A 26428-nucleotide genomic window follows, 5' to 3' on the forward strand; every position below is an offset into this window, starting at 1 on the left:
ACGGGCGGATTGCCACACTGCCGACATTTTACTCAGCCCGTCACAGCACACTGTTTGATTGCGTCATCAAAACCGCCGCTATTATTCGGCCTTGCTTTTAACTTATTCCACCCAATACCGAATGTGTGTTTTTTTGCAATATTCAGCCGAATATATTCGGTTACCGAATATTCGGTGCATCCCTAGCAATACCTACATACATTCAAAGCCACCCTGACTTGCAGGGCCTTCACAAGTGAACCTGCAGCTCAGAGTGACTGAACTAGTTAAAACCAGAAACTAGGACTTGCCTGTGTGGCATATAGCCTATTACTTTATAGACACAAGACCCATTTTGGATTTAAAACAAAATTCATGGTTGAAATGGTTGAATATATTTTGATTAAGATCTAACTAAAATATTATTTTGGGAATAATAATATGTTTTGTGTATTATTGTAGTCTAAAAAGCATTTCATGATATATTTTTAGACTATGCAAATCTAATAGTGCCTAGACCTAGGCCATTTCATTTCATTTTTTAACATTTACAAAGCTCTCCAAATGCTTTTTGACAAATTGTGGAAATTAATCACAAAGTCACTTTTATGCTATAGATATTTTTTTCTCAGCCAGTTATATTCTCTTCTCACCTGCAAAAAGACCTTGCATGATCATCCTTGCTGGCCTCTGGTCTACTGTCTCCTCCCTGACCCTGCTCTTTCTATTGAAGCAATGAAGATTAAAAAAAATATGTGGAAAGCTAAATTTTGAAATAGAATTAGGAATAGTAGTAGTGAAATTGCTTTGAAAACGACCTCAAAGTCACTTTTATGCCATAGATATTTTCTCTCAGCCAGTTATAATCTCTCCTCACCTGTGAAGACCCTGCATGATCATCCTTGCTGGCCTCTGGTCCACTGTCTCCTCCCTGACCCTGCTCTTTCTATTGTGGCAATAAAGATTAAAAAGATATGTACAAAGCAATAGTGAGCACAAATTCTGCACAGAAATTAAGGGTGAGTGGGTTTATTCCTAGCATGAAAGTAGCTAGCAAGCGATTTAACATAGTTAACAAAAACATTAGTATTCTTGTTAACTAGTTTAACTTGATATATTAGCATCTATTAATTAGTCATCATTTAGCTATTAGCTAACATTATCTACATGCAACAGCATTACTCAACTTACATGGTTTGTTTGAAAGAAACTCTGCAAGGTTTTACCGAGGTGAAGTTAGTTTGACGTTGGATATTCGACCGATATTCAGATATTCATTTTGGGCTGAACCAGTCAGCAAGAAGCAAAAAACCTTCACCAAGGTGATGTTAGTTTGACATTGGATATCCAATGGATATTCATATATTCATTTTGGGTTCAACAGTGATTTCCACCTCCCTCTCATAGACAGAAAACAAAGAGCAAAATAGAAAGGTGTAATACCCCCACCCGCCCACACACACACACTCAAACACTCACAAAAACACACTTTGTATTTTATAGGAATTTCCAAAAAATTAATTTGGTTTTCTACGAAAAAAGTCTATTTTCCTCAATAGCTCTGACATTACTGGACCCAGACACCCCACACCAATGTAGAATGGTTTGGCCAAGTGGGCCTAATAAGGCAACTAAACTGCACATCTGAGAGTGAGAGACTGACCGTCTATTTTTTGTATTTATTTATTTATTTCAATAATGTTATGTGTTATTTCGGATATTTAAATTTTCTTTTTTGGCATACCTAAATATTCTTGTTAAATAAAGGTTAATTTCTCTTTAAAAGGGTGTACTTGCATCAATATGCCTTTATTATCATATAAGTTTAAAAACCGCAAAATTACAACAGTAATAAAAAATGGTCTTAAAAGCACAATGTTACGCAATATTATCACCTATTGCAGTAATTTCTGACGCAATTAATCGCCCAGCAAAATTTGTTATTGTGACAGGCCTAGCCAAGTGGGCCTAATAAGGCACACCTATTTATATAAAGGTTTCATGCTCTTTATATTTTATATTTAATTTTTAAACAAACGCCATTGGTTTTCAGTGAAAAGAAAGTTTATTTTCTTCGATAGCTTTCACATTACTGGACCCACACACCCCACACCAATGTAGAATGGTTTGTCCAAGTGGGCCTAATGAGGCACACCTCTTTTTAAATGGGTTTCATGCTCCTTCTATTTTATACAATTTTTTTTAACCAAACTCCATTGGTTTTCAGTGAAAAAAGTCTATTTTCTTCAATAGCTTTCACATTACTGGACCCAGACACCCCAGACACCATGGCGTTTGTAGAAATTGTATAAAATAGAAAGAGCATGAAACCCATTTATAAAGAGGTGTGCCTCACTAGGCAAGGGCTTTCCCTCCGTTCATTATGCTAATGAACCAACTCACCTGGCTGCCAGATGATGCATGGCAGTGAACGCTCTTGTCGTCCAGTCTCTTTGGTGGAGAGAGACGAGGAAAACAAACACGCATGAATATGGCAATTAATCGCGGCTGGAAAAGTTTCCATCTCCCTTTTATTTACCATGCAGTTAACCGACTTATTGCATATCGCAACAGGCCTACACTTGGCCAAACCATTCTACATTGGTGTTGAGTGTCTGGGTCCAGTAATGTGAAAGCTATTGAAGAAAATATACTTTTTCACTGAAAACCAATGATGTTTGTTTAAAAACATTGGTAAAGTATGAAACCCATTTATAAAGAGGTGTGCCTCATTAGGCCCACTTGGCCAAACCATTCTACACTGGTGAGGGGTGTTTGGGTCCAGTAATGTGAAAGCTATTGAAGAAAATAGACTTTTTTTTCCACTGAAAACCAATGATGTTTGTATAAAAAAAAATTATATAAAATAGAAAGAGCATTGAACCCATTTAAAAAGAGGTGTACCTCATTAGGCCCACTTGGCCAAACCATTCTACATGGGTGTGGGGTGTCTGGGTCTAGTAATGTGAAAGCTATTGAAGAAAATAGACTTTTTCACTGAAAACCAAATTAATTTTTTGGAAATTCCTATAAAATACAAAGTGTGTTTTTTGTGAGTGTTTGAGTGTGTGGTGTGTGGGCGGGTGGGGGTATTACACCTTTCTATGTTGCTCACTGTTTTCTGTCTATGAGAGGGAGGTGGAAATCACTGTTGAACCCAAAATGAATATACAAATATCCGTTGGATATCCAACGTCAAACTAACATCACCTCGGTGAAGGTTTTTTGCTTCTTGCTGGCTGGTTCAGGGCTTGACACTAACTTTTTTCCCAAGGAGCACATCTGCTCCTAAGTTGAAAAAGTAAGGAGTGCACAAAGAACTTTAGGGGCACAATCTAAATTGATCAAGTAATGTGTTTTCCGTAATAAATGTGATGCAAATAGACATTTACAAGCAAAATGATTTAATGAATTTTAGGGATGTCCCGATTCAGCTTTTTCCGCTTCCGATCCGATACCGATATTACAGCCTTGAGTTCTGGCCGATACTGATCCGATCCAAGCACGTATTATACATATTCACTTATTTTGTTGTCAGTCATGTTAGAAAAGGTTTGATCAAGCAATATTACTCTAACAAGAACAACTACTTAATCGGGTTAGGTAGAATGATCCACAGCAGTTGGTATGAGAAACTGACCCGTTTATTGTTAACAGGGTTAAATAAACAAACTTTAAACTTGAACATTAACATTAAATAAAAAATATAGCTGGTTTGCTTTGGCTGCTTTGGCCCCTTAATAAATAGAAAATAAATCAACACAAGAAATCTTGAAAATGTCTTAACATTGAAATTAAAAGACTCCACACACTTGTGCTTTGGCCCCCTAATAAATAAAAAAATAGATTAACACCACAAGACATTGTTGACATTTAACAAACAATGCAGCCTTTCCTTTTTCAGTTATTTTAGTAGTGTCAGTGCAAGCCTGGTGCTGCTGTTTCCTGGGACCAACAGAGGGGACAAAAAACCACACACAGTATTGTACAACTGTTTAAACAAGCAATAGTCCATCCATGGCTCCAGTTTCACTAATTGTGCCCAAAACAATGCCATCAGTGCTCTTTACTTAAACAGTAAGAGTGTAAACCAAATAAAAATATCACTCTCAAAAAACCAGAGCAGAAAACAAATAGTCAGTTAGCTAAATTGACCGCTACTCTTCCTACCCTCCGTGTGTGTCTGCCATCTGCATGCTGGCCTGGTGGATTGATAGTAAGAGCTGGAGCGGATCACTGGAATGGACTGCTTGAATCGCGGAGCACTGGGTTGGTTGGAAAACCTGGATCGGAGCCCGTGAAAAACTGGATCGGAGTTCTTGGATCGGCATTTTTCTATGCAGTCCGATCCGATGCCGATGCATGTTTTTTGCTAATATCGGCGGCCGATCCCTAATGAATTTGTATACAAAATGTACAGAAAGGTAAAATCATCAAGTTTTGAAAAAGTATTGCAATTTAATTTTGTCTTTAATGTTATTATCTTATTATCTTATAATTATCTTTGCAATATGATTATCTTATATAATGTTATTACTATCCTAAAACATTCTCCAGGTACTCTGAAACTCCGCATGACTTATTTCCACCCTGCCCAGCAGCAGTACCGTGGCGAACGGTCCCTAACTGCGGGGAGAACGGAGCAGGCTTCCCCGGAGGTCCGCCGCTTTTCCCGGTCCCTCTTCTCCGCCACACTTTGACTTATTCCCACCCAGCCAACAGTGGGACTGATATTCATTGTGCCGACAGCGGCTTGGAAAACTGCCCATAACCGTGTCACACGGGGAAGAGGGACGGTGGCTGGAGTTCCTCCAACATTTGCGGTTAGATTATCATATTTTTTATTGACAAAAATATAGGCTGCTTTGGCTGATTTTTTTTTTATGCGCACATGTGCCCCTAAATATTTTTTACAGTTCGCACGCACCTATTTTTAGTCGCAAATGCGAGTGAAACACTCACACTGTCGAGCGCTGTGGTTTGCTGAACATAGTTAAAACACAGCAGCACTGCCCGGCAGCACACGTCTCATCTGTGCGATTCAGATCACAACACGACAGCATGTGTATGCCGCCTGGCACCGCCTCACAGCGAATGCGTCAGAGTTGGCAGCTCTGCTTCACTTTATATACAGGGCACAGCTCTGTGGGAAACAGTAGGAGAGACACAGTCCGAGGGGGACCCGGGTTCTGACACAACACTGGAGGGAGAAGCAGGTCCGTGGAGCTGTGCGCCGGACGGAAATAACAAGCGCGTCGCACCGAGTGCGCGCCGCTACAGCATTGCTTTGGGTTGTGAGCGCGCATGACGCGCGTCTGCATTCAAAGTAATGGGTTTGTGCGCGCAAAAGATACTACACCCGAGCGCCCCCATGCACACACACGCTTTAACCAAGGCGGCGGCCAAAATCACCCAGGAAGCCCGCCTTTGTCTTTGAATACCCTGCTTCAGTGTTATCTAGCCATGTTGATACTGCAGGTAGGGTTTATTAGCCCAGATTTGGAGACATGGCTGAGACATGACGTCACACCCAGTCCAATTGAAACTTGTGGTTCATTTACAGGTTGTTATATAAATAGACTTAAAACAACTCATAGGCTCCAGCAGTTAACCTGCAGATTGTCTAATTTTTCCTATATTTTCCCCACAAACAAGAACGTATGCCAGCAGCTTGGTGGCTCAGTGGTTACCATTGTTGCATTACAACAGTGTTCAATTAAGTGTGTCATTGCTGTGTCAGGTCCGCATGCAGCATATGGACCGCTGCACCAACTTCCTGGTGGATGAGCTAGGTGTGGTGGACCGAGCCCAGGCCAGTGACCGCATCTTCTTCGTCTCTGCCAAGGAAGTACTTCAAGCTCGTGTACAGAAGGCCCAAGGAATGCCTGAAGCAGGTGGGGATACTAGTCAGTGTGGATTCTGGCAGGGTTTGGGTGTGACGGGGTGGTGCTGGAGTAGAAGAATGATCACAAAGGTCATTAATGATCACAAGTGTTCAAGGCCACAGTAATATGTTGTCTTGATGGAGTGACAATCATTCTACATTGTGAGCTACACAAGGTTAATGCATACCATAGCTTTGAAAAGACCACACAAGGGATGGGCAATATGGCCCTATAATAATATCACTATATTTCAGGGTATTTTTGTAATAATGATATTCTTAACGATATGACAAGTTAGTCAACGAAATATTCTGTCGTTAATTTTAGAACATGGAATTGCAACAAAATAAGTGAGTTTGCCTTCAAAAACTAAAGAAAAAGGATCTCTCATTTCTTAAGTCTGTAAACAACAACAGTAACTCAGAGTGAGATTCAGATTCTGCATACAGTATTGATAGTTTAACAAAATAAAATCTACCACAAATTACACATTTAAACGGTTCCCAAATACAAAAAAATGTACCCTGGGATCTATGTATATAAATCAACTGGTGATTTCCTTCTCTTTTAGTAAAATCATTAATGATTCAGTTGTTTTTTTCCCACCTGGACCTTTATGCTCTGTCACTTGTCCTCTAATCATCACACTGTAACCTGTGACTGGACGTTATGCTACCATAACTATTGCACATTCACATACATGTAGTTTTTTGTCAAGCCGCAAGTGTCACATAGGTTTACATTACCAAAGGTTTATGACAGAGTCACTTGACGACACCTACTCCCGTGTGCGCCCAGTGTGAGAGGAGAGGGAGAGACACAGTGCTGCTGCCAGAGGAGCCACTGAATGAGTTCCCTCTGAGCAGTAAGTTGCTAAAATAGTCTGAGAAGTCCTGGGCTGTTCATAAAACATTCAGGACGTCACGGTTTAATCCATGCTACTGAAGCTGCTCCTCTTTTTGAAACCACCACAGAGTCTGTAATAATTCAACTTTCAGCCATGTTTGTTGTTGCCATGGGTAACAGTATGACGTCAATATATCAACAAGTCTAAATATTGCCAATATCACGGTATGAATTTTTCATATCATATTAAAAATGCAGATGTTTTCCTGTTTCAGGTGGAGCTCTTGCAGAGGGATTTCAAGCCAGAATGTTTGAGTTCCAGAACTTTGAGAGGCGATTTGAGGTAAGATCCTCATATATGTAACAGGGAGTCCGCAGGGTCTTAGAAAGTATTAAAAGTTGATAAATCAGATGTCAGAAAATTAAGGCCATTAAAAAGTATTAAAAAGTCTTAATCGCGATTTTATGAAGTATTCAATTTTCTTGGCATTCAAGCTTTGACAAAAAGTATCCATGATATAGATAATATAATAAATAGATAATAAAAATTATGGCGAAAAGGTCGTTTCTTGCAACCCTAGAATTAAGATAAAAATATTCACAAACGAAAAAATACTTATGGTTGCTGATAAGTAGTATTTACCTTTTTGATTTAACACTAAAAATGAAAACCCTCGGCGCACTGCAGCGCAAGCAGACAGATGCGTGACTCAGAGCAGCATGTGTCACTGACACCAGACTCAGAGCGCAGCGGACCAGTGGAAAATGTCACCATCAGCATATTTTACATCAATAAAATCTATTTTCATTATTTTGAGTCACATTGTTGAAAGAATTTAGTCGTCTGTGTTCAAGCAGGATAATAGGTCTCCATTCATTGCATGTCGGGCTTTCTGTTTCCTTGTCGGAGATGTTTTCTTTTTTAATTACATGATAGCTATTCTCCCTTAACTCACCAGTAAAGAATACCTTTGTCTGGGGCGTCAGTGGCTTAGTGGTAGAGCAGGCGCCCCATGTACAAGACTGTTGCTGCAGCGGCCTGGGTTCGAGTCCAGCCTGTGGCCCTTTGCTGCATGTCATCCCCTCTCTCTCTCTCTCCCCCTCCCCCTTTCACACTTAACTGTCCTGTCCATTAAAGGCAAAAAATGCCCAAAAAAAAATACCTTTGTCCATTTCAAATAACTCGTGGCAATAATAATATCCCTGTTCTCTTATTTACTGTGAAACATTTTTAGGCAATTCATGCAACAATCAGACCAGATGACTTCTTTACTCGGCCTAATGGGGCCGGCCTTTATTTGTCAACCAACCAAAAACTATCAATCAATTAAAAACACAAACTGGAACTGGAACATGAAATGTTATATGCCTAACAGACATTGCTTCTCGTTCTTTGAGTTTACATATGGTTAAAGGGGAAAACAACAACCGTAAACGGACGGCATGATTAGTGTTGCATTCAAGGTTCCCCAAAAAAACGGGAGAAAAAAAAGGCCGAATATTCATTGTTTTTTTTGTTTTTGTTTTTTTTTCACAATCGAATCCCGTGCCATCGAACGAAGCTTCGAATTTTTTGGGTCAGCCCTAAATCCCACATGCAAGGGGCTAGCCATAAGGTTGTTGTTTTCAGCAAGTTGGCCTTGAATAGCTGATGTTGAGCTGTAGAGCTGTGTTACTTGTTATGACCTAAGGTGTATTTTAATAAACCTGCCTTTGGTTTAATTTATTCTTTCAAGCTTTATTCCTTCTCATCTTATCTGAGTTCTGTTGTATGTTTGTGCTCCATAGATTTAATTGCAATCTACAACTGTTTAGTAAGTTAAAGATGTGTTGCTGCTAACGACAGCTTGAAATGGTGATGAGGTCTTAAGGTTTTTTTGGAAGGTCTTAAAAAAGTCTTAAAAAGGTATTGGAATTAACCTCAGGATTCCTGCATATACCCTGTGTAACAACCAGAAATAAGATTTTAGTGTGTCGAGAGAGAGCAGAGAGTATAAAGTTAAACGTAGTGGTGTGATGTATTTACAGTTTAGGCTTTTTGTCAGTGACGTTCCAATGTCTTACTTACCACCTGCTGATTAAAGTAATGCAAGTTAGCCCCATAGGTAGCGAGCAAAGTTAGCCTCCCATCGGAACCTGTCCAGGCTCACTTAAGGTGGACTGTTAAGGCGGACCTATACTTGTGCGTCAGCTCTACACGTGGCCGATGCCATTGTGAGCATTTATACTTGTGCGGTGGTGCATCTGCATCACTCTGCAGTTACACCTCCAAAACGCTAGTTGACAGTGGAGTTTCTGTGAAGTGCTGTAAAGTTCATCTGATTTGAAACACACCTAAAACACACATTAAACATGGCTTAACAGAGACAATTACAAACAGGAGTACACAAATCGGCTTCACTATAACTCGCAGGATTCACAGACAAAACACTTGTCTTTTGCTGGACAGATTTCCGTCAAATACAACATGGTAATGTTTTTCACAAGCCTATGGCATTTTACATTATATAAATTTGCCTCGTGGCTAGCGGACGTTTCCTCTACTCGTGTAAAGCCAGAATGAATCCCACACAAGACTTAAAATGCTATTTTGTGGGGACTTTTTTGTCCTCACAATTTATTGTTTCTTATTTGTGAAATCAAAGTAAATAAAAGCTTTGTTTCCACTCAGGGAAATGGTTTTCAGCTTACAAAAATTGACAGGAGGTCTGTGTTGCTGTGACATGTAGTTACATTTCTGGGGAGGTGCACGTCAGGCTATGGCTGTATCGGTGTGGTGTTGATTCAGCCACTTTTAAACAGATAATGGAGGAATGTCTGGCTGCTGAGTCTCTTCTGAGTTGGGGGTTTGGTTGGTTGGTTTTACTTAATAGGTGAATTAATTAATAGAGTTTTGTATTTATCCATATTAATATATTTAATTCTACTTTAAATAGGGCCGTAACGGTACGTGTATTTGTGTCGAACCATTCGGTATGCGACTTTTGGTTCGGCACGACCCTGTACCGAATTATTGGGCGCAGGATGTTATTTTATTTTATTTTGTTTTATTTTAATTCCGTTTTTGCGAGCTGAACCATTTAAAATATCTAGTTCCCCAACAGACATAATTGAGTGACGGGCCGAGTCCGACCGTAGATCTCCGCCTTCACTTTGTACAGCGCATTCTCACATTTTGACAACATGGCAAGTGAGCCCGACGAACCTGAAGACCCACCCGCAAACGTCAAGTCCTCCGTTTGGGAACACTTTGGGGACACTGCAGAACAGCGGTCGGGTATGTACTACACGTCTAACATGCTAACGCATCTAAAGCGACACCACCCAAGATTGAACGTTAACCGGGACAACTAGAAAGAGGAATCTGGTGCAAACTACGATATCGTCATCATTTAAAAAGAAAGAGTGTTTCCCTGACCATCGCGCTAAAGAAATAACCAACGCCATTGGAGTTGAGTAAAATTGTTTAAGCTGCACTTTAGATATAAGTATGTTTTGTTTACTGCACTTTAACAAAGTGGGAAAGCTAAGTAAGTTCCTAGTAAAACTGAATCTGAGCAGGCTTTAAAGCTGACCAGCTGCACTATACTTTTTATTAGTGCTGGGCATAGATTATTTTTTTTAATCTAGATTAATCTCACTCTAATTCTGGAGTTAACCTACAGCACAGGCCAAAAGTTTGGACACACCTTCTCATTCAATGCGTTTTCTTTATTTTCATGACTATTTACATTGTAGATTCTCACTGAAGGCATCAAAACTATGAATGAACACATGTGGAGTTATGTACTTAACAAAAAAAGGTGAAGTAACTGAAAACATGTTTTATATTCTAGTTTCTTCAAAATAGCCACCCTTTGCTCTGATTACTGCTTTGCACACTCTTGGCATTCTCTCCATGAGCTTCAAGAGGTAGTCACCTGAAATGGTTTCCACTTCACAGGTGTGCCTTATCAGGTTAATTAGTGGAATTTCTTGCTTTATCAATGGGGTTGGGACCATCAGTTGTGTTGTGCAGAAGTCAGGTTAATACACAGCCGACAGCCCTATTGGACAACTGTTAAAATTCATATTATGGCAAGAACCAATCAGCTAACTAAAGAAAAACGAGTGGCCATCATTACTTTAAGAAATGAAGGTCAGTCAGTCCGGAAAATTGCAAAAACTTTAAATGTGTCCCCAAGTGGAGTCGCAAAAACCATCAAGCGCTACAACGAAACTGGCACACATGAGGACCGACCCAGGAAAGGAAGACCAAGAGTCACCACTGCTAAGGAGAGGCAACAAGCAGAAGAGATTTGTTTGGGCCAAGAAACACAAGGAATGGACATTAGACCAGTGGAAATCTGTGCTTTGGTCTGATGAGTCCAAATTTGAGATCTTTGGTTCCAACCGCCGTGTCTTTGTGAGACGCAGAAAAGGTGAACGGATGGATTCCACATGCCTGGTTCCCACTGTGAAGCATGGAGGAGGAGGTGTGATGGTGTGGGGGTGTTTTGCTGGTGACACTGTTGGGGATTTATTCAAAATTGAAGGCACACTGAACCAGCATCTACTGCCCTAACAGTCTATAATGGTCAGACAATAATCAACAGACATACCTTCAGCCATTCCAAGTTTGTTTTCTCCCTCCGCTGGTTGAGGTCCTGTGTGAAGGCAGTCTTGAATCGCACAATGTATGCAGGATCATCATCTGAGATCTTCACCACTTGCTGGAGGTGGCACAAGGCTGGTAGAACCACAGAGCAGGATACATACTTTTCCCCACCAAGGACCTCAGTGATGTACCTACACAGACAGAGAGAGAGAGAGCAATTGAAATGAATGACTGATTCATTTTCAAGAATTAGTAATCCTTTTCATTACCTAGCCATCTTTGTAGACCATACCTGCATGGCTCCAGGAGTTTCTCCAGCTTTTCCAGCTTCTCATATTCAGCGTTTGTTGGGAGGGTCAGATTGTGCTTCTGCTGGGTCAGCGTTGTGTGCAGTGGGTCTCTGTTGCGTCTCACGCGCTTGATCATCTCGAGAGTGGAATTCCAGCGTGTGGGAACGTCTTGCATGAGTGGCTCCTGGTCTTGTCCAAGGGAGGCTTGCTGGGCATTCAGCTCGTCTGAGTTGGCCCGACTGTGCTTGAAATGTCCCACTACTTTGCGACACTTGGCCAGTACAACATCAAAACCACCATCCCAAAGAGACACAATAATGGCCCTCTATAAAAGAAGCGCGATGCAGGGCAAATGCTCGAAGGGCAGTATCCTCCCTGCAGCTATCATGTTTGGAGCGCTGTCTGTTCCAATAGTGGTGATTTTGTCAGCTATCCCCCACTGATTAGCGACGTCGAGAAACTGCCTGGCACACGCTTCGGCAAAGTGACGCTCCTCTGTTTTCGTCACACTTAGGACAGACAGAAAGTAGATCAGAATAAGTTCGCTAGGCTACTAGCAATCAGCAGACGTTATTACGTTATTAAACGTAGCTAATGTTAGCTAGTCTAGCCCTAATAACGTTAACTTAAGCTGTGTAAATGTTAGGCTGAAGTAGCTAAGTTACAACGTACCTAAGGCGAACGAGTGAAGTTCCCAGCTGACATCGATGAGGTGTGCAGTAACACCGAGGTAGTTTTCGTTGTTGACTGATGTCCAATGGTCCCCAGTCAGTGCTACATACGTCATCCCTGCCAACTTCTCCTCTTTAGCGTTTTTCTCTGCGGTGTGCTGGTCATGAATTCTCCTCATGATGGTTCGCCTCGCAGGTAGCTTGTAAGATGGGTCGCCTGTGGCTGCCTGGAGAAGCAGCTCAAGCTCATCATCTTCAACCACGCTGATAGGACAACAGTTGATGGCAATCCACTGAGCTAACAGATTAGTTAGCTTGGCTGACTGAGCAGTGCTGACGGGCTTGCCTCGGTTGCACTCGAACATTGTTGTTTGACGAAAACCACTTTTCCCAGCTACATCATAGCTTGGCCCGGCATCTTCCTTGCTAATAACAACACCTAAAGGCAGCTCACCCGGGTGCTTTGCTTTTAGGTGGTACTTGAGACTCGAGGAACTCCTACAGTAAACTAATTCCGCTTTGCACAAGGTGCAGACTGCCTTGGTTTTGTCGAGGTTTCCATTGGGAAGCTTCTTGAAAACAAATTTGCCCTGAAGCAAACCCGGCTTAACAGCATCCATGTCAGCTAGCGTTTGATGTGATAACTAGCTTAATTATGATTTCACATGTGTTCGGACTTGTTCTCGCCCCCCCACAGCATAATTTGGCCAGGTATACATCCGCGCCACAACGTCACACACAACGGCGATAATTTTTTTTCTCGCGAGATGAGAGTCTCGCGATAACGCAGCATGTTAATGCCGATAACGGCCCAGCACTACTTTTTATTTTATTTGATTAAAATTGTTTAAGCAGAAATTTATATTTATATTTTTCATTCAAAAAATGTGTTAAAAAAACAGCAGGATTTTATTTTTCACTTTTATATTTCTATTTTCATTCAAACAATGTGAAAAAGCAGGATTTTATATATATTTGTTTCATTCATAAATTGTGTAAAAAGAGTTAACTGCTGTGGTGGTATGTTTTAATAAGGTTACCAATAAGTAAAAGATATTTAATAGTTGTCTATTTTTTTCATTACTATACTGAAAAAAACCGAACCGTGACTTGTGTACCGAGGTACGTACCAAACCATGATATTTGTGTACCATTACACCCCTAACTTTAAACTGTTAAGGGTTAGGCCTATACTGTTCAGTTTCAAGTTTAATTAATTGTAATTTACCCGTTATAAAGGTAATCTGGAAGTTCCATGTCATGTTAATTTTAAAAAGAAAAAAAAAAAAAAACGTATCAGCAAACTTTCTGGTGCTGCTGTTACACAGGTTAGACCCAGCCTGCTGTGACCCCTGTCACTGGGATTTGTGCCAGTTGAGTAATAGATGCTACAGCTACTCTTGAAAGTCCTTTTCTGGAGATTCCACCCATTCTTCTCCAGGCGAATAGTCTTCTAGAGGTGGGGAGTGAGGCAGAGGGACCGTGGCATCCTTATTTTTGTCTCAATTGGAGTTTGGAGAGAGAAAGAAAAGGAGGGAGAGGGACAAGGAGGGGCTGAGTGAATCAATGCTTTGTGTGCAACTTCACAATGAAATAAAATCTGTAGAAGTGGAACATCAGTGGCAGTCAATTTTGACATTGTGGCAGCTGCCACAAATAAAGGATTGTAATAAAAACACTGCAGGACAGCTAAATGTAGCAGTTTCAGTTTACATCAGAAAGTATATGTTATCCGTCCTATTGTATATTATAGATTTACTAACAAAGTAAGTTATGCCTGGTTCACACTACACAACATTTCTGTCCGTTCTGACAGTCACTATGTCACATTACGCGATTGTGGAGGCATAAAATTGTGCCATGACTTGGCCAACAGACTACACATCTATTATCCTGGATGTCTCTTACGAAATGTGTGATGTCATCTGGTTATTCTTGTCCTATTTTTATTACTTTTACTAGTATTTCAGTCACTGTGTCTGTTCGTGGGCCTGTATACAAACATGCAAGTCACTAAATCCTCCACAACAAGTTTCTGCAAATGTTTCACAATAAAAGCCTATTTAAAAAATGAAGGGATTCTCTCAACCAAAGTTATATGGGGGGATTATAATTTGAAACAGATACAGGAAGTGTTGAGTTTGAAATGACGGCGTGATGCATTAACTTTATCAAGGCAAACGAGAGCAGATAAAAAGTAAAAATATAAATAATTACAGAGGGAATAATAAACAAAAGCCCGTTTATAATGTAGTCTGTTTCAAATGAAGCCGGTAGCCTCTGCAGTTGTGCTAAGTAAAACCACTATTTTTTTGTTCTCTTACTTAATTTCTGTCTCCATTATGAACAGGGTCCAAAACTAACATTTTCACGGAGGAAGTCTTCCTCTCCGACTGTCGTTCATGATCCATGCCAACACCGTATGTCGCTGCGTTGGGCTATGATCAGGCTGATATCATGTAGTGTGTACCAGGCATTAGGTTTATTTAATGCAGCACCTTTGACAGAGCAGAGTCACGAAGTGCAAAGGGGATTACAGGTACAGTCTACTATATTGTTATTATTTCACGATGCAAAATAATAGAATTTATGATCAGCTTTAACTACTGAGAGATGACTGCTGAAATCAACAACATAGTAGCCAACATCATTAGGCTCATTATGTAAAAAACAAGATCATTTTGTCTGTCTGCCCATGCCATGCAGCTTTCTCTCTCTCTCCCTCCGTCCCCAAGCAGCTGAGCTGAAGTGACGCGTTCTGTCCATCTCTCTTCCACTCCATTCAGTACCAGGGACAGTGCCGTGCAGTCGGTTGGAGTGTGGGTGGGTGTGTGTGTGTGGTGTGTGGGTGTGTGTGCGCATGCGCATGCATGTCGGTGTGGCAAGTGTCAGTTATACGTGAAGGATGCCAATGTCAAACTGTGTCAGGGGAAGTTAAATTTTGTACTTATTTAATACTACTTCTATCACAAACTTCAGACATCAATGGGAAAACGAGCCAAATATCTTCTTATCACTGGCAAAGGCTTCGGCTTTTAGGAGTCACTCTGATCATCATCAGTCCCCAAGTTTGTCTGTTGGCAAATCCCCATTCTCAGAACCCATTGGCTGTATTCGGCGTCTGACTTCCGGCAGACGGCGATACAGCTTCTGGGGGCAGACCTCCGATTTTTGACATTCTGGTTTGATTTGGCCTTTCCGACTTCCGTTTATATATAAGCAAATATGCTGAACCATTGCGATGGATTCAGAGTTTGCAGTGACGCCAATTATGTTCTGCCTCGTTACTTCACCGCACGGACCGTTTAACCTGGAAACAACTGCAGCAGGCTCAAACGTGATTGGTCAATATCACGCGGACTACAAACAGCCTACAACCGGAAACCAGGGCTCTTCCGCTCTTCTTCCAGAGGCAAGATCTCTGAGGTTTGCCTACAGACTCTACATTCACTGAATGTAGGCACACCCAGGCAAAGAGGAGGCAAGCAGTTTCCCCTGCTTGTGAAAAGCTAGGCTAAACACATTCTGGGCCCTTCTCTGTACTGGAGACACAGAGGTGACTTAGCTAAGAGGGCAAACAAGCATATTTCCCTGAATGTTAGTTAGTGCTGCACGATTAATCTAATCGCAATTGCAATTGCGATGTCAGGCAGTCCGATTACATAACTGCATAAAAGGCTGCGATTTGCGATTTAATGTAAATAAACGTTAACGTGTGTGCCTGTGAATGTGACTACCTCTCTTATAGTGTGTGGAGTTTGTTGACATTACGTCCACAAGCTATCCTGATGTGTGCAGCACGTATGGTCAGGTGACCACCCAGCGTGCAGCAGTGACCAACATAGATGCTGAAGAAGAGCATGAGCACGACCAAGAACAGGCTGAGTTGGTAGCGAAAGATAACCCAACGCCTATTATATGGTGAAACTTTGGATTCAGGTACGGCGACGTTGAACAGAAAGACATGCTGTGTAAAACTTTAAAAGTTGAAATCGCCACGTCCTGCGGCAACACGACCAATCTATATCAACACTTGAGACAGCACGGAGAAAAGTAGGAAGAATGAATGTGAGAGAAAGACGAGCCAAGTAACGATGAAGACAAAGAGACAACTAAAAGCTGCCAGAAAACAACATAAAACAACAAAGCACAATGAGGCTTACATTTGTAAGTGTCACACCATACAACAAGACCTCAAAGAGACACAGGGAAATCACAGACTCCATAACAACCTATATAATAACAAATGAAAAATTTAGCAATTTTGCTTGAGCTCGGCCCACTTGACATGCTGCTGTGTTGTACAATGGACTATTCACATGCTGGAATTTGTCATTTACGTGACAACGCCTGAATGCAACACAGACTCAGCGCTGCTGTGTGTCATGTCGTGCTGTGCTGCTGTGTGAGCAGCAGGTTTGACTGTGCATAACAGCAGTCTGTTGATGGTCATTTACACACTGTCCATAACAATAACTAGGTCAGGTCAGGTCAGTGCCCCCCTAATATAATGTAGGGGAAACACTGAATGAAGCAAGAAGACTCATGATACCATTTATTTATTGTATTGTAATCACGATCGCAAATCCTGATAATGTCCACCATAATCGCAATCACACATTTTTATCAAATCGTGCAGCTCTAATGTTAGTGCTCCCCTCAAAAAGAACTATTGACAAGTGTAACTTAAACCCTACGTGGCTTTCATTTGACAACACTTTTCTCACTGAGTAATCGATGATTGTTATACATTCTGTAAAGTGACTTGATAATCCAGATATCAGAAGTTATTATCAGCTGGACTTGGAGTAGTGAAGTGTCCAGTGAATTATGAAGCCCATCCATGGTTCTTAAGCTAATGTCTTGATTGTTGGCCTGTCTGCTGCTGTGTGTAGGAGTGTATCTCACAGTCAGCAGTGAAGACCAAGTTTGAGCAACACACTGTGAGAGCCAAACAGATCTCTGAAGCCCTGCGCTGCATTATGGATTCTGTACACATTGCTGCACAAGACCAGAGGTGAGTCAGGTATTTAAAGCAGATTGTACAAAGTGTATGGATAGAGACTGTATGTAAACCCAAGCCTGGAAATGTGATCATGTATTAAATATTGTATCATTAAAAAAGTTTTAGTTTTTACTTTCAGTTTTGTAGATTTTGTCTGCTTTGCAAGCCTGTGCATTCTGACACAGGCTTGCAAACTCACTTTCACAAACTGTAGGGCAAAAATACTTAGGCGCGTGTGTGCGCACTCTAACAGACTTCAGACAGGTTTACTGCATAATAATATTTTGTGCATAGTGTTGTAAAAGAAACAGGCCAGCTGCAAGGAAGAGAGGGGGGGATCTCTGACTAGTTAGTGTCTTTGGAATTACTTTCCATGTCATGGTTTGCTATTCAGCACTGGCAGACAACCCTTGTTGCACTCAGTCAGCTTATCCATTGGGGACCGCCAGTATGTCAACATAATAATATTTGTGTCCGACACAACATTAACTTTTTTTGAAAGGTAAACAATGTTTTGATATATTTTCTTAATAGACTATTCTAGTCAAGTAACTAACATTAGTCAGCCAGCTAGCTAGCATTAGCATAACATCAGTAGCAGAAAGTAGTCAAGTTCATTTTTTTCAAACACTGTACTTAAGTACAAATTTCAGGTGTTGTACTTAACTTGAGTGTTTCTATTTTCTGCTACTTTCTGCTACTTCTACTCCACTACACCTAAGAGGCAAATATTGTACTTTTTATTCCACCACATTCAACATTATAAAATACAATCTATAAGTGAATTTTAATTTATTAACAAGGCTTCATTGAGTAAATAAATTATATAAATGTACATACACATATGTTGTTTTGTAATAAATATTGTGTTTTGGTTAGGCGCCTATTAGCTAGCAGACAACAGCATCAGGCAATATGGAATAGTAGTATAGTTTCAGCCAGTAGTGAGCTGACGGTTAGATTTCTCGAGAGTAGCTTTATTTCATGATTTTAGTGGGCTGGTTGACCCCTATTAAAGATTTTTACATAATTTTGGCAAACCTGTAGGATCAAAAGGACAGCACACCCTGCAGGATAAACCAAGTAGTGATACAAACTTTAAATGTTGTACTTTTGTTGTCATGTGAAGATATTATATCACATACTGAAGGACATATTCGCCAATAGTGATATATCTGTAATAGGTCAACTGATGCCCCTACTCTTTATTCAGTGGTGGATTGACTGGAGAAGTAATTCACGTAAATGATTTTCATAGTGACAAAGACACCATCTACATTTTACATTATTATCTAAAAGCAATCGTGTGTGTGTGTGTGTGTGTGTGTGTGTGTAGGATCTACTGCCTTGAGACCAAAGAGGACCGTCAGGACCGATTGGAGTTTATAGACAAGCAGTTGGACTTGTTGACTATGGACTGTAAGGCTAAGATCAAGAAGATTACTGAGGAGGTGGAGAGACAGGTGAATCCCAACATGACATCATCACATACCTGCCTTAGGTTCCTCACTTAATGTCAGTGGTGGCTTGTGAAGTAATGGACTTCAGGCATTCATCATTTCCTTACTTCTCAAAAGTCAATACTAGTCTAGTCAACTTTCAAGTTCAGCATGTGTCACAAAAGTAGTGTTTGCAGATGCACATTGTCCTGCTTGAGTTGGTCCTATCTGTACTGTCTGCTCATGTTCAGGTGTCTAATGCCATGTCAGAAGAGATCAGGAAGCTCCACGTGCTGGTGGATGACTTCCACATGGACTTCCACCCATCACCAGTGGTGCTCAAGGTCTACAAGAATGTGAGTTTAACAATTTAACAATTCAAGTATGTTATTTCAAAGGCCCAGAAAAGTTCAGTCAGTATTTGTGAACATGAGCTACCCTCACTCATAGCCAGAGGCTGGAGAAGTAAATCTCAAACTTGTCTGGAGCTGCTCCATAAACAACATTGCAAAGGTGCAGAGTGCAAATACTAAGTAATAAATACAGAATAACTGCAGTAGAAGACTTTTTGACATTCATCCAAACTGTTTTGAGGAACATCACTGGTATCTATTTCTCTTAGGTGCCCCACAGTGTCCACAGGGTTCACCCACATGCAGAATATAATTATGTGCTTGTCAGCAGTTAGCTGTCTGTCAGGTGTTGTGTTTGTGACGACAGTCACAAACGACGGTCTTTGTCAGCACTAGTTATTGAGGTTGGCTGTGGTGTCGGGGCCTGTGCACACACAAGCACAAATGCTCTCTCACACTAGCTGATTGTACTCACTGTTGGAGATGATCCTTTCTCCTCTCTCAGTCTCTCAGACTGGTCTGTTCTACACAGGCCATTTAGCTGTTGAGAGTCTACCCAGATTTTTCTCTTTGTGTTCTGACCACCTCATTAGTTGGTTTCATAAGTCACATCTATATCTGGGTAAAATATGACTGTCTGAGATGAAACAGGATAAACCCTAAATTCTTAATGTGAATGTTACGTCTCTGTTGTATGCACTTCCAGCAGGATCAATCAGAAATGCTGTCCACCCTCCTGCATCTGTCAGTCTGGAATCTAAATGCAGCACGGTGTAAAGCTCATCCTTGGTCTCCAGTTGGCTCACTGAACCTGTGTAAAACTCATATAATCTGTATTATGTAAGAGCAGTCCAGACTGAATCATGATGTACTTATTCAGCCCTAAAGTCTCATTTGATTTGAACATAAGACCAAAATTGTTGCTCCTGCCTAAGCCTTTCTATTTGTAAGAAGCTTGAGTAGCGGCCAGAAAAAACAACGTCAGACTGCCCTGGACATACCTGAACCTGACTGACACATCTAATCTAGATGGATAGATTGTGGTTTTTCTACTTGTAATATGCAGGGTTTTCCCTGGGTTTTTTCGAGACCAAGGTGGCAAAGGCCACCTTATAGCTTAAGAGCTATACTTTTAGATATGCCCCCCCCCCCCTATTAAATATGAAAGGAGGCCCCCACCTGCTTGAGCTTTATGCTGCTTACTTGTATAATCAGAACAGACATGTCCTGTAATTTTCAGCCTTCTATGATTATATTTACCCTTTACAGCGGCACATCCTGACAGCTGTGACAGTTGAGAATATTACTGTCAAGTATTGTCCCCCCTCTATTAAATATGAAAGGAGGCTGAAAATCACAGGACATGTCTGTTCTGATGATACAAGTCAGCGGTCCTGAAATGTGTGTTTCTCTTCTACAATACACATTCTACATTTCAGAGGTGACGTCTTTCTACATAAGGGCTTCCTTTGCCTTTCAAACGGGGCAGGGAAACAGTAGGAGAGACACAGCCCGAGGGGGAACCGGGAACAAGGGAGAAGCAGGTCCGTGGAGCTGTGCGCAGGATGAAAAAACAAGTGCGTCTCAGAATGCGCACCACTACGGCATCGCTTTGGGTTGTGAGCGTGCATGACGCGTGTCTACATTGAAAGTAATGGGTTTGTGCACGCAAAAGACGATAAATCTGAATGCCCCCCATGCACACATACGCATGCTTTAACCAAGGCGGCGGCCAAAATCACCCAGGCGGCCCGCCTTTGTCTTAGGCATGGAAAACCCTGATATGCCTCAGGTGCACAATGGAACCACAGAGGAAATGTGACAGAGCCACAGCACAACTGGAAAATGTTATAGCTATGTCCAGTCGACATAATGCAGACTCACTGTCTGTTACTCTAAATTTAGAATAAAAAAATAAAATTAAGTCACACAGGGATTTTTTTTGTACTCTTTTGTACTTTTTTAAAAATATAAAAGTAAGGTAGCCTGGCGTTGCCAGACCCAATTCGCAAAACATGAATGGGACTGGACACGGACTGTACATTTCCTCTATTCCTGAGGGGCGGTTTCAACGGCTGTCACTCAGAGTGCCCATTCACGCAATTGGAAAGACGGAAAAACCAATCAGAGTAAACGAAACGTGATGTACGCTAGCACAACGCCTCTGTAAACAGACCAGCAAGCTGCAGCGGAGATGAGCTGTGATGATGTCTGGGAAAGAGTGTTGTCATCTTTGTGGATTTCCTCCTCATTATGGACTCCGAGTTGCATAGCTGTGATTCCCAGTAGGCTTGTGCCGATTTCCGGTTTAACTGGTTCGGTCTGGTTTAAGAGCACCACCCGGTTTAATTCACGTCAACTGGATAAACCGGGTCGGGGGGGGAGCTTTTCACATCAGCGGCGTGTCAAGGGACTATATTCAACTTATCTTGCATTGTAACATGCATTATGACAACTTAATAAGGTTTATGTATGTTTTTAAATGAAGTGGAGGAGCCTACAAGTGTTTTGTTTAGTTTGTCTCAGAGGCTCTGCAGACTGTGGACTCCGCAGCTCCGCTCAGCTGTCTGCTGCTGCTGCTGCCGCCAGAGAAGTGTCCTCCTTCTTCTTCTGTAACCTTGTGTGTATTGGCGGTTAATACGACATTATCGCCACCTAGTGGATTGGAAGCGCATTACACCTATAATGGGCTTTTATTGGGAAAAATAGCTCAAATGCGACCCCCAGTGGTAAAATGAGGTATATAATTCGATATATCGGTTCAGTTAGATATTTGGCTTTAAATCAAACCAGTTGGAAAATTTTCAAACCGGCACAAGCCTAATTCCCAGCTTGGTCGCTTCCCTGACCTGCTCCTCCATGAGAGCAACTAGCGGAGAAACAACAATAGCCACTGGGTTTTCACATAGTCCCATCTTTTTCCCGATCAACAGAGCCACCTGGTAAATTAAACTTTTACCAAACCCCGTAGGAAGGACGGCAAACACATCCTTTTTTCAATAAAAGCTTTCAGTGCAGCTGTTTTCTCTGCTTTTAAAGAAAATATACATTCCAGTTCGTTCAGCACATTTATCATCGCAGTTTCAAAATCAGTAGCCATGTTGGTTGTTTACGAAATGCATTCACTCTATCCTTGTCCCTCCTGTTCTGATGACGTGATTTCAAATAATCCGCCCCTAAGTGATAAACGGTTGTGATTGGCCCAGCAAGCCAAAACCGATGCCAGAATGCGCCTTTATGATTGCATTGCCAGACTGATCTGCGGAGCGTAATAGAACATGAGCTTGCAAGATCAGGATGGTTTCACCAGGCTATAAATAAGGTCCCAGAGTCCTTAAAAAGCATCAAATTAGAGCTTGTGCCAGGAGAGGATCCCCGGACCTTGTGACAGAGGTCTGAGCAAATTATTTACGTATCAATCAATGTTAAATCAAATTTCTTTCTGTCTGTGCTTTCACGTTGTCTGCTGGAATGATATGATGATTGCTACATAGTAGTGTTGCACGGTATACTGGTACCAACGGTAGTCCATGTTACTAAAACACGACAGCAGGCTACATACGATACCATAATGTTGGAGTACCTCAGATACCACTACTGTGGGATAAGTTCAAAGTCCAGTTGCAAGAGGGTGAGTGTCCATGCGCCGTCCAATAATGGCACGCCCTGGCCACCTGGCACTTGATATGCTGCTGCAGTGGTTTGTATCCAGTGACATTTCAGGTATTAGCTGAGCTATTGAGTATCTTTAAGCAGTGAAAGTTATTAATTTATTTTTACTTGTAGGCTAGATTTCTTTATATGTGCTGCAGTGATTTGTTTTCCACAGAGCTCTACGGTGCGAGCATTTTACTCACATTTGCGACTAAAAATAGTTTTGTGCGAGCAAAAGAAATCATTCAGCACGTTGTGAGAGTACAGATTTCAACCAGCAGCAGAAACGAAAGGCGAATCCTGCTGGTTGTGGGTTGAACGGGGGTCACAGACACAGACACAGACAGGAATGTATTCCTGTCAAATACGGCGGCCATAGTGCTCTGCGGCGCAAGATAACGGCTTACCGGTGACGGAGAAGCCCGGCTCCAGGTCCAATAATTTCCTCTTCTTGGTGTCATGACTGCCCAAAAGTACCTGAACAGCCGAGCCGTGGTGGCACACAGGTATGTGACGTGAGAAACGAGCCGTTCACATTTTTGTGAACGGCTTTGTGGCAGGTAACGGTCCACAAACCTCACCGCACTTTAGGGACTGTTCTTAACTTGCCAGAGGAGGAGGGTGGCTGGTTGATTTTTGGTTGATTTGTATATTATTTATTTATTTTATTTTGATCCCCCTATGTTAATCACTTATTGATGCTGTTTTTGAAGTATGAATAAGTCAATAAGTAATTTATTCCATTGAAATATCAATGATGTATTTTAGCTCAGTGATTTATCTTTTTATAAATGACAAAAGGCACTTCTGCCTCTTTTTTGCTGTGGTATCCTGATACTACTCAGAACCGTACTTTCACTGGTATCGTACCATGGGTCCCAATTTTGGTACTGTGACAACACTACTACATAGTAGTGTCTACTTGATGTGTATCTGTGCTGTTCAGATTAATATGACAGGTATTTTTTGTTTTTGTTGATAATGTATATTGCCCTAGTAGTTTAACACTGTCTTGGAATTTAATAAATATTGACAATCAATTTGAAACCCTTACAGTTGCATATTTGTTTTCAGGATGGGATTTTTCCTGTTAACAGGATTTCCTGCTTTTCTGACCTCCTTTTTCAGTGTTGCCAACTTAACTTTGTCGCTATATTTAGCGACTTTTCAGACCCCTTTACCGACTCTTTTCAAAAAAGCGACTAGCGACAAATCTAGGGACTTTTTCTGATGTTATTGAAGATTTCTGGAGACTCTGTCGTGAGAGCACGTATTGTTTCTATTTTTTTCAACGAGCAGCGGATGCTGCCGTGGGCTCCTCTCTTGCCCCAAAGCACTCAAAGGCAGCCCAGTCCTCCCTCCCAGCAGCAATCAGAGCAGGAGATGTTAACCCCTCCACATCCAGACTGCAAGTGAATCGCGCATGCGCGGAACCGCCGCTGGCTGATGATCCCGACCTGGCTTACAGTCAGGGCGGGATGTAAATGTAAAATTTTCTTTGTTTAATATAAATCACTGAAAGAAGCTTCATTTGTAGTTCTAAACATATTCAGGGTGTTTTTTACTCAGTTTTTGTCTCTCTCACGACGTTATTCCTCTCTCTTACAGCGTCCATTACAATTACATGCATATGGACAATTATGCAAATTAGGCGATGACGTCATTTAGCGACTTCTAGCAACTTTGAGGACAGCCAATAGCTACTTTTCTTACTGAGGGGTTGGCAACAGTGTCCTTTTCTGACCTTATACTTACCTCAAGTTGCCTTTTGGGACATACATGCATACATACGTACATATCATACTTGCCTGTAGAGAGGAGTTAATTACAGCCTCATATAAAATCAACAATAATGATAATAATATTAAAGCAAACAGAGCTCTGGTATTGGAATAGTATCGGTATCGGCAGATATCCAAATTCAGTTATCGGGATCAGATCGGAAGTGAAAACGTGGATCAGTGCATCCCTAGTTTAAAAATGGTCAAACAGTGTACGTGCAACTCCGACACAAGGTATCCTGAGAGGCTGGGCGACGGGGTGTATTTTTTACCCTTTCCTAAACCACATCTCAACCGAGGAAAGTGTCTCCTTTGGATAAAGTTGTGCGGTAGACCACAACATCAACTCAACGTGAAAAAAATTAACAAGGAGTTTGAGGCAACATATTGTCACTTAGCTGTAAAGAAATATAAAGTTATCTTTAACATCTCTAGCTAACGTTAGCTAACGTTAGCTCCTAGCTGCATTGTTCATCATGTCACCTTGTTAGCCTATTTTGTTCTAGTTTTTGTACTTTGGTGATCGTACATCATTGTTAGCTGTTGTCCAAAGGGCTCTAGTTAAACTAACATTAACGTCTGGCGCTTGGCTTCATTAACTTATCTGTAATCGCAGAGATAACAATGGTTGGCAAACGTTATGCTGAATGATTCAATGTAAATACTGTAGCACCAAACTAACGGAGAGACACTCTTGGTAAAGATAGTAAAAAGGCCGTTATCCTTTTCTCATATTCTGAACCAAAAAACCTTAACTTCAGTGGAACAATGCTGATCCTCCATCTTGTTGTCTTTGATGGTGACGGCAACGAGATGCGGTTCATAACGCTTACAATGGGACCTGTAAATTTTGGCTTGTAATTTAAGCTTTTCATCGACCTGCTCAACAATAAAATGATTAATATCCCTCCAGTGCGTAGTTTAGGCCCATTTGGTTGCTTCTCAATGACATCTGATCATTATGTCTCCAAAAATCATCAATTCCCTTCTGCGAAATGCTGTGTACTGTGACACCTGCCATAGCACCCGGTCACCGAATGTTGATATTTTGTCCGAGTGAGTGGAGGGGTGTGTGGCTTAGCCATAGGTCAATTTTAATAAGAGCAGCTATGTACACCTGCTGCCTAGTTGACAAATATTCAAAACGTCAGCTTTTAGTCACTATGTTTTCTAGATGTTTCTTATCTTTAAGCTAATCTAGTAAGGCTAATTTATGTATCAGAAATTTCGACTTTTTTTTTTCTACAGTTACAAATAATTTCTGCACACTTACAATCTGTCATTTCTCACATCATTTACTGATCATCATTTGAAAAGCTCAATTCGTGTCCCCTTTCAGAATTATGTTTTTGCAGGTATGCCAACACAGTGCAGGTATAACTCTTAGTAGAGTTTTATATTTTTTCCTCAGCAGCAGTTTGTTGAGTGTATGTCACAGGGTGGATAATTGAGGAACAAACTGTTTGATCATCACACTCAAGTCTTGGCTTGATTAGTTTGTGGTCGGATCGATCAGAGCTGATCAGATCTATGATTCAGAGGAGCAGCTGCTGCAGAAGCCATCACACATGTTAGACCCAGCGCTAGACGCAGTTTTTTTTTAACCAGTTCTTTGTTGTGGTTGTTTGTTTTTTGTAGGAGCTCCACCGGCACATAGAGGAGGGTCTGGGCAAGAACATGTCAGAGAGGTGCTCCACCTCCATCACCAGTGCCCTTCAGGCCACACAGAGCGACATGATCGGTAACACTCCTGTTTATATAGACTATAGATCACAAACATGCACCTGTTTACACTTGACATGCTCGAAAGCGCTTTAGAGGCTTCAATGTAGCTTAAGGATAATGCTAGCAGCTACCTGCATGTGGAAACTAGGGCTGTCAACGAATATTCTAAATTCGAATTTAAATTCGAATTTGAAAAAAAATGG

General features: G+C 41.2%; 1 protein-coding gene across 1 annotated transcript in view; it reads left to right on the forward strand.

The window, feature by feature from the left end:
* The window catches only part of mfn2 (mitofusin 2), a 72110-nt gene that overhangs the window by 25789 nt on the left and 19893 nt on the right, over positions 1-26428 (forward strand). The window contains exons 8-13 of the mRNA XM_049581660.1: positions 5720-5873; positions 6986-7053; positions 17164-17285; positions 18610-18736; positions 18964-19068; positions 26139-26241. Of these exons, the coding sequence (XP_049437617.1) occupies positions 5720-5873; positions 6986-7053; positions 17164-17285; positions 18610-18736; positions 18964-19068; positions 26139-26241 (679 nt within the window). The remainder of the gene's footprint in view (positions 1-5719; positions 5874-6985; positions 7054-17163; positions 17286-18609; positions 18737-18963; positions 19069-26138; positions 26242-26428) is intronic.

This window comes from Epinephelus fuscoguttatus, linkage group LG7, assembly GCF_011397635.1.
Source record: "Epinephelus fuscoguttatus linkage group LG7, E.fuscoguttatus.final_Chr_v1".
NCBI classification, from domain to species: domain Eukaryota; kingdom Metazoa; phylum Chordata; class Actinopteri; order Perciformes; family Serranidae; genus Epinephelus; species Epinephelus fuscoguttatus.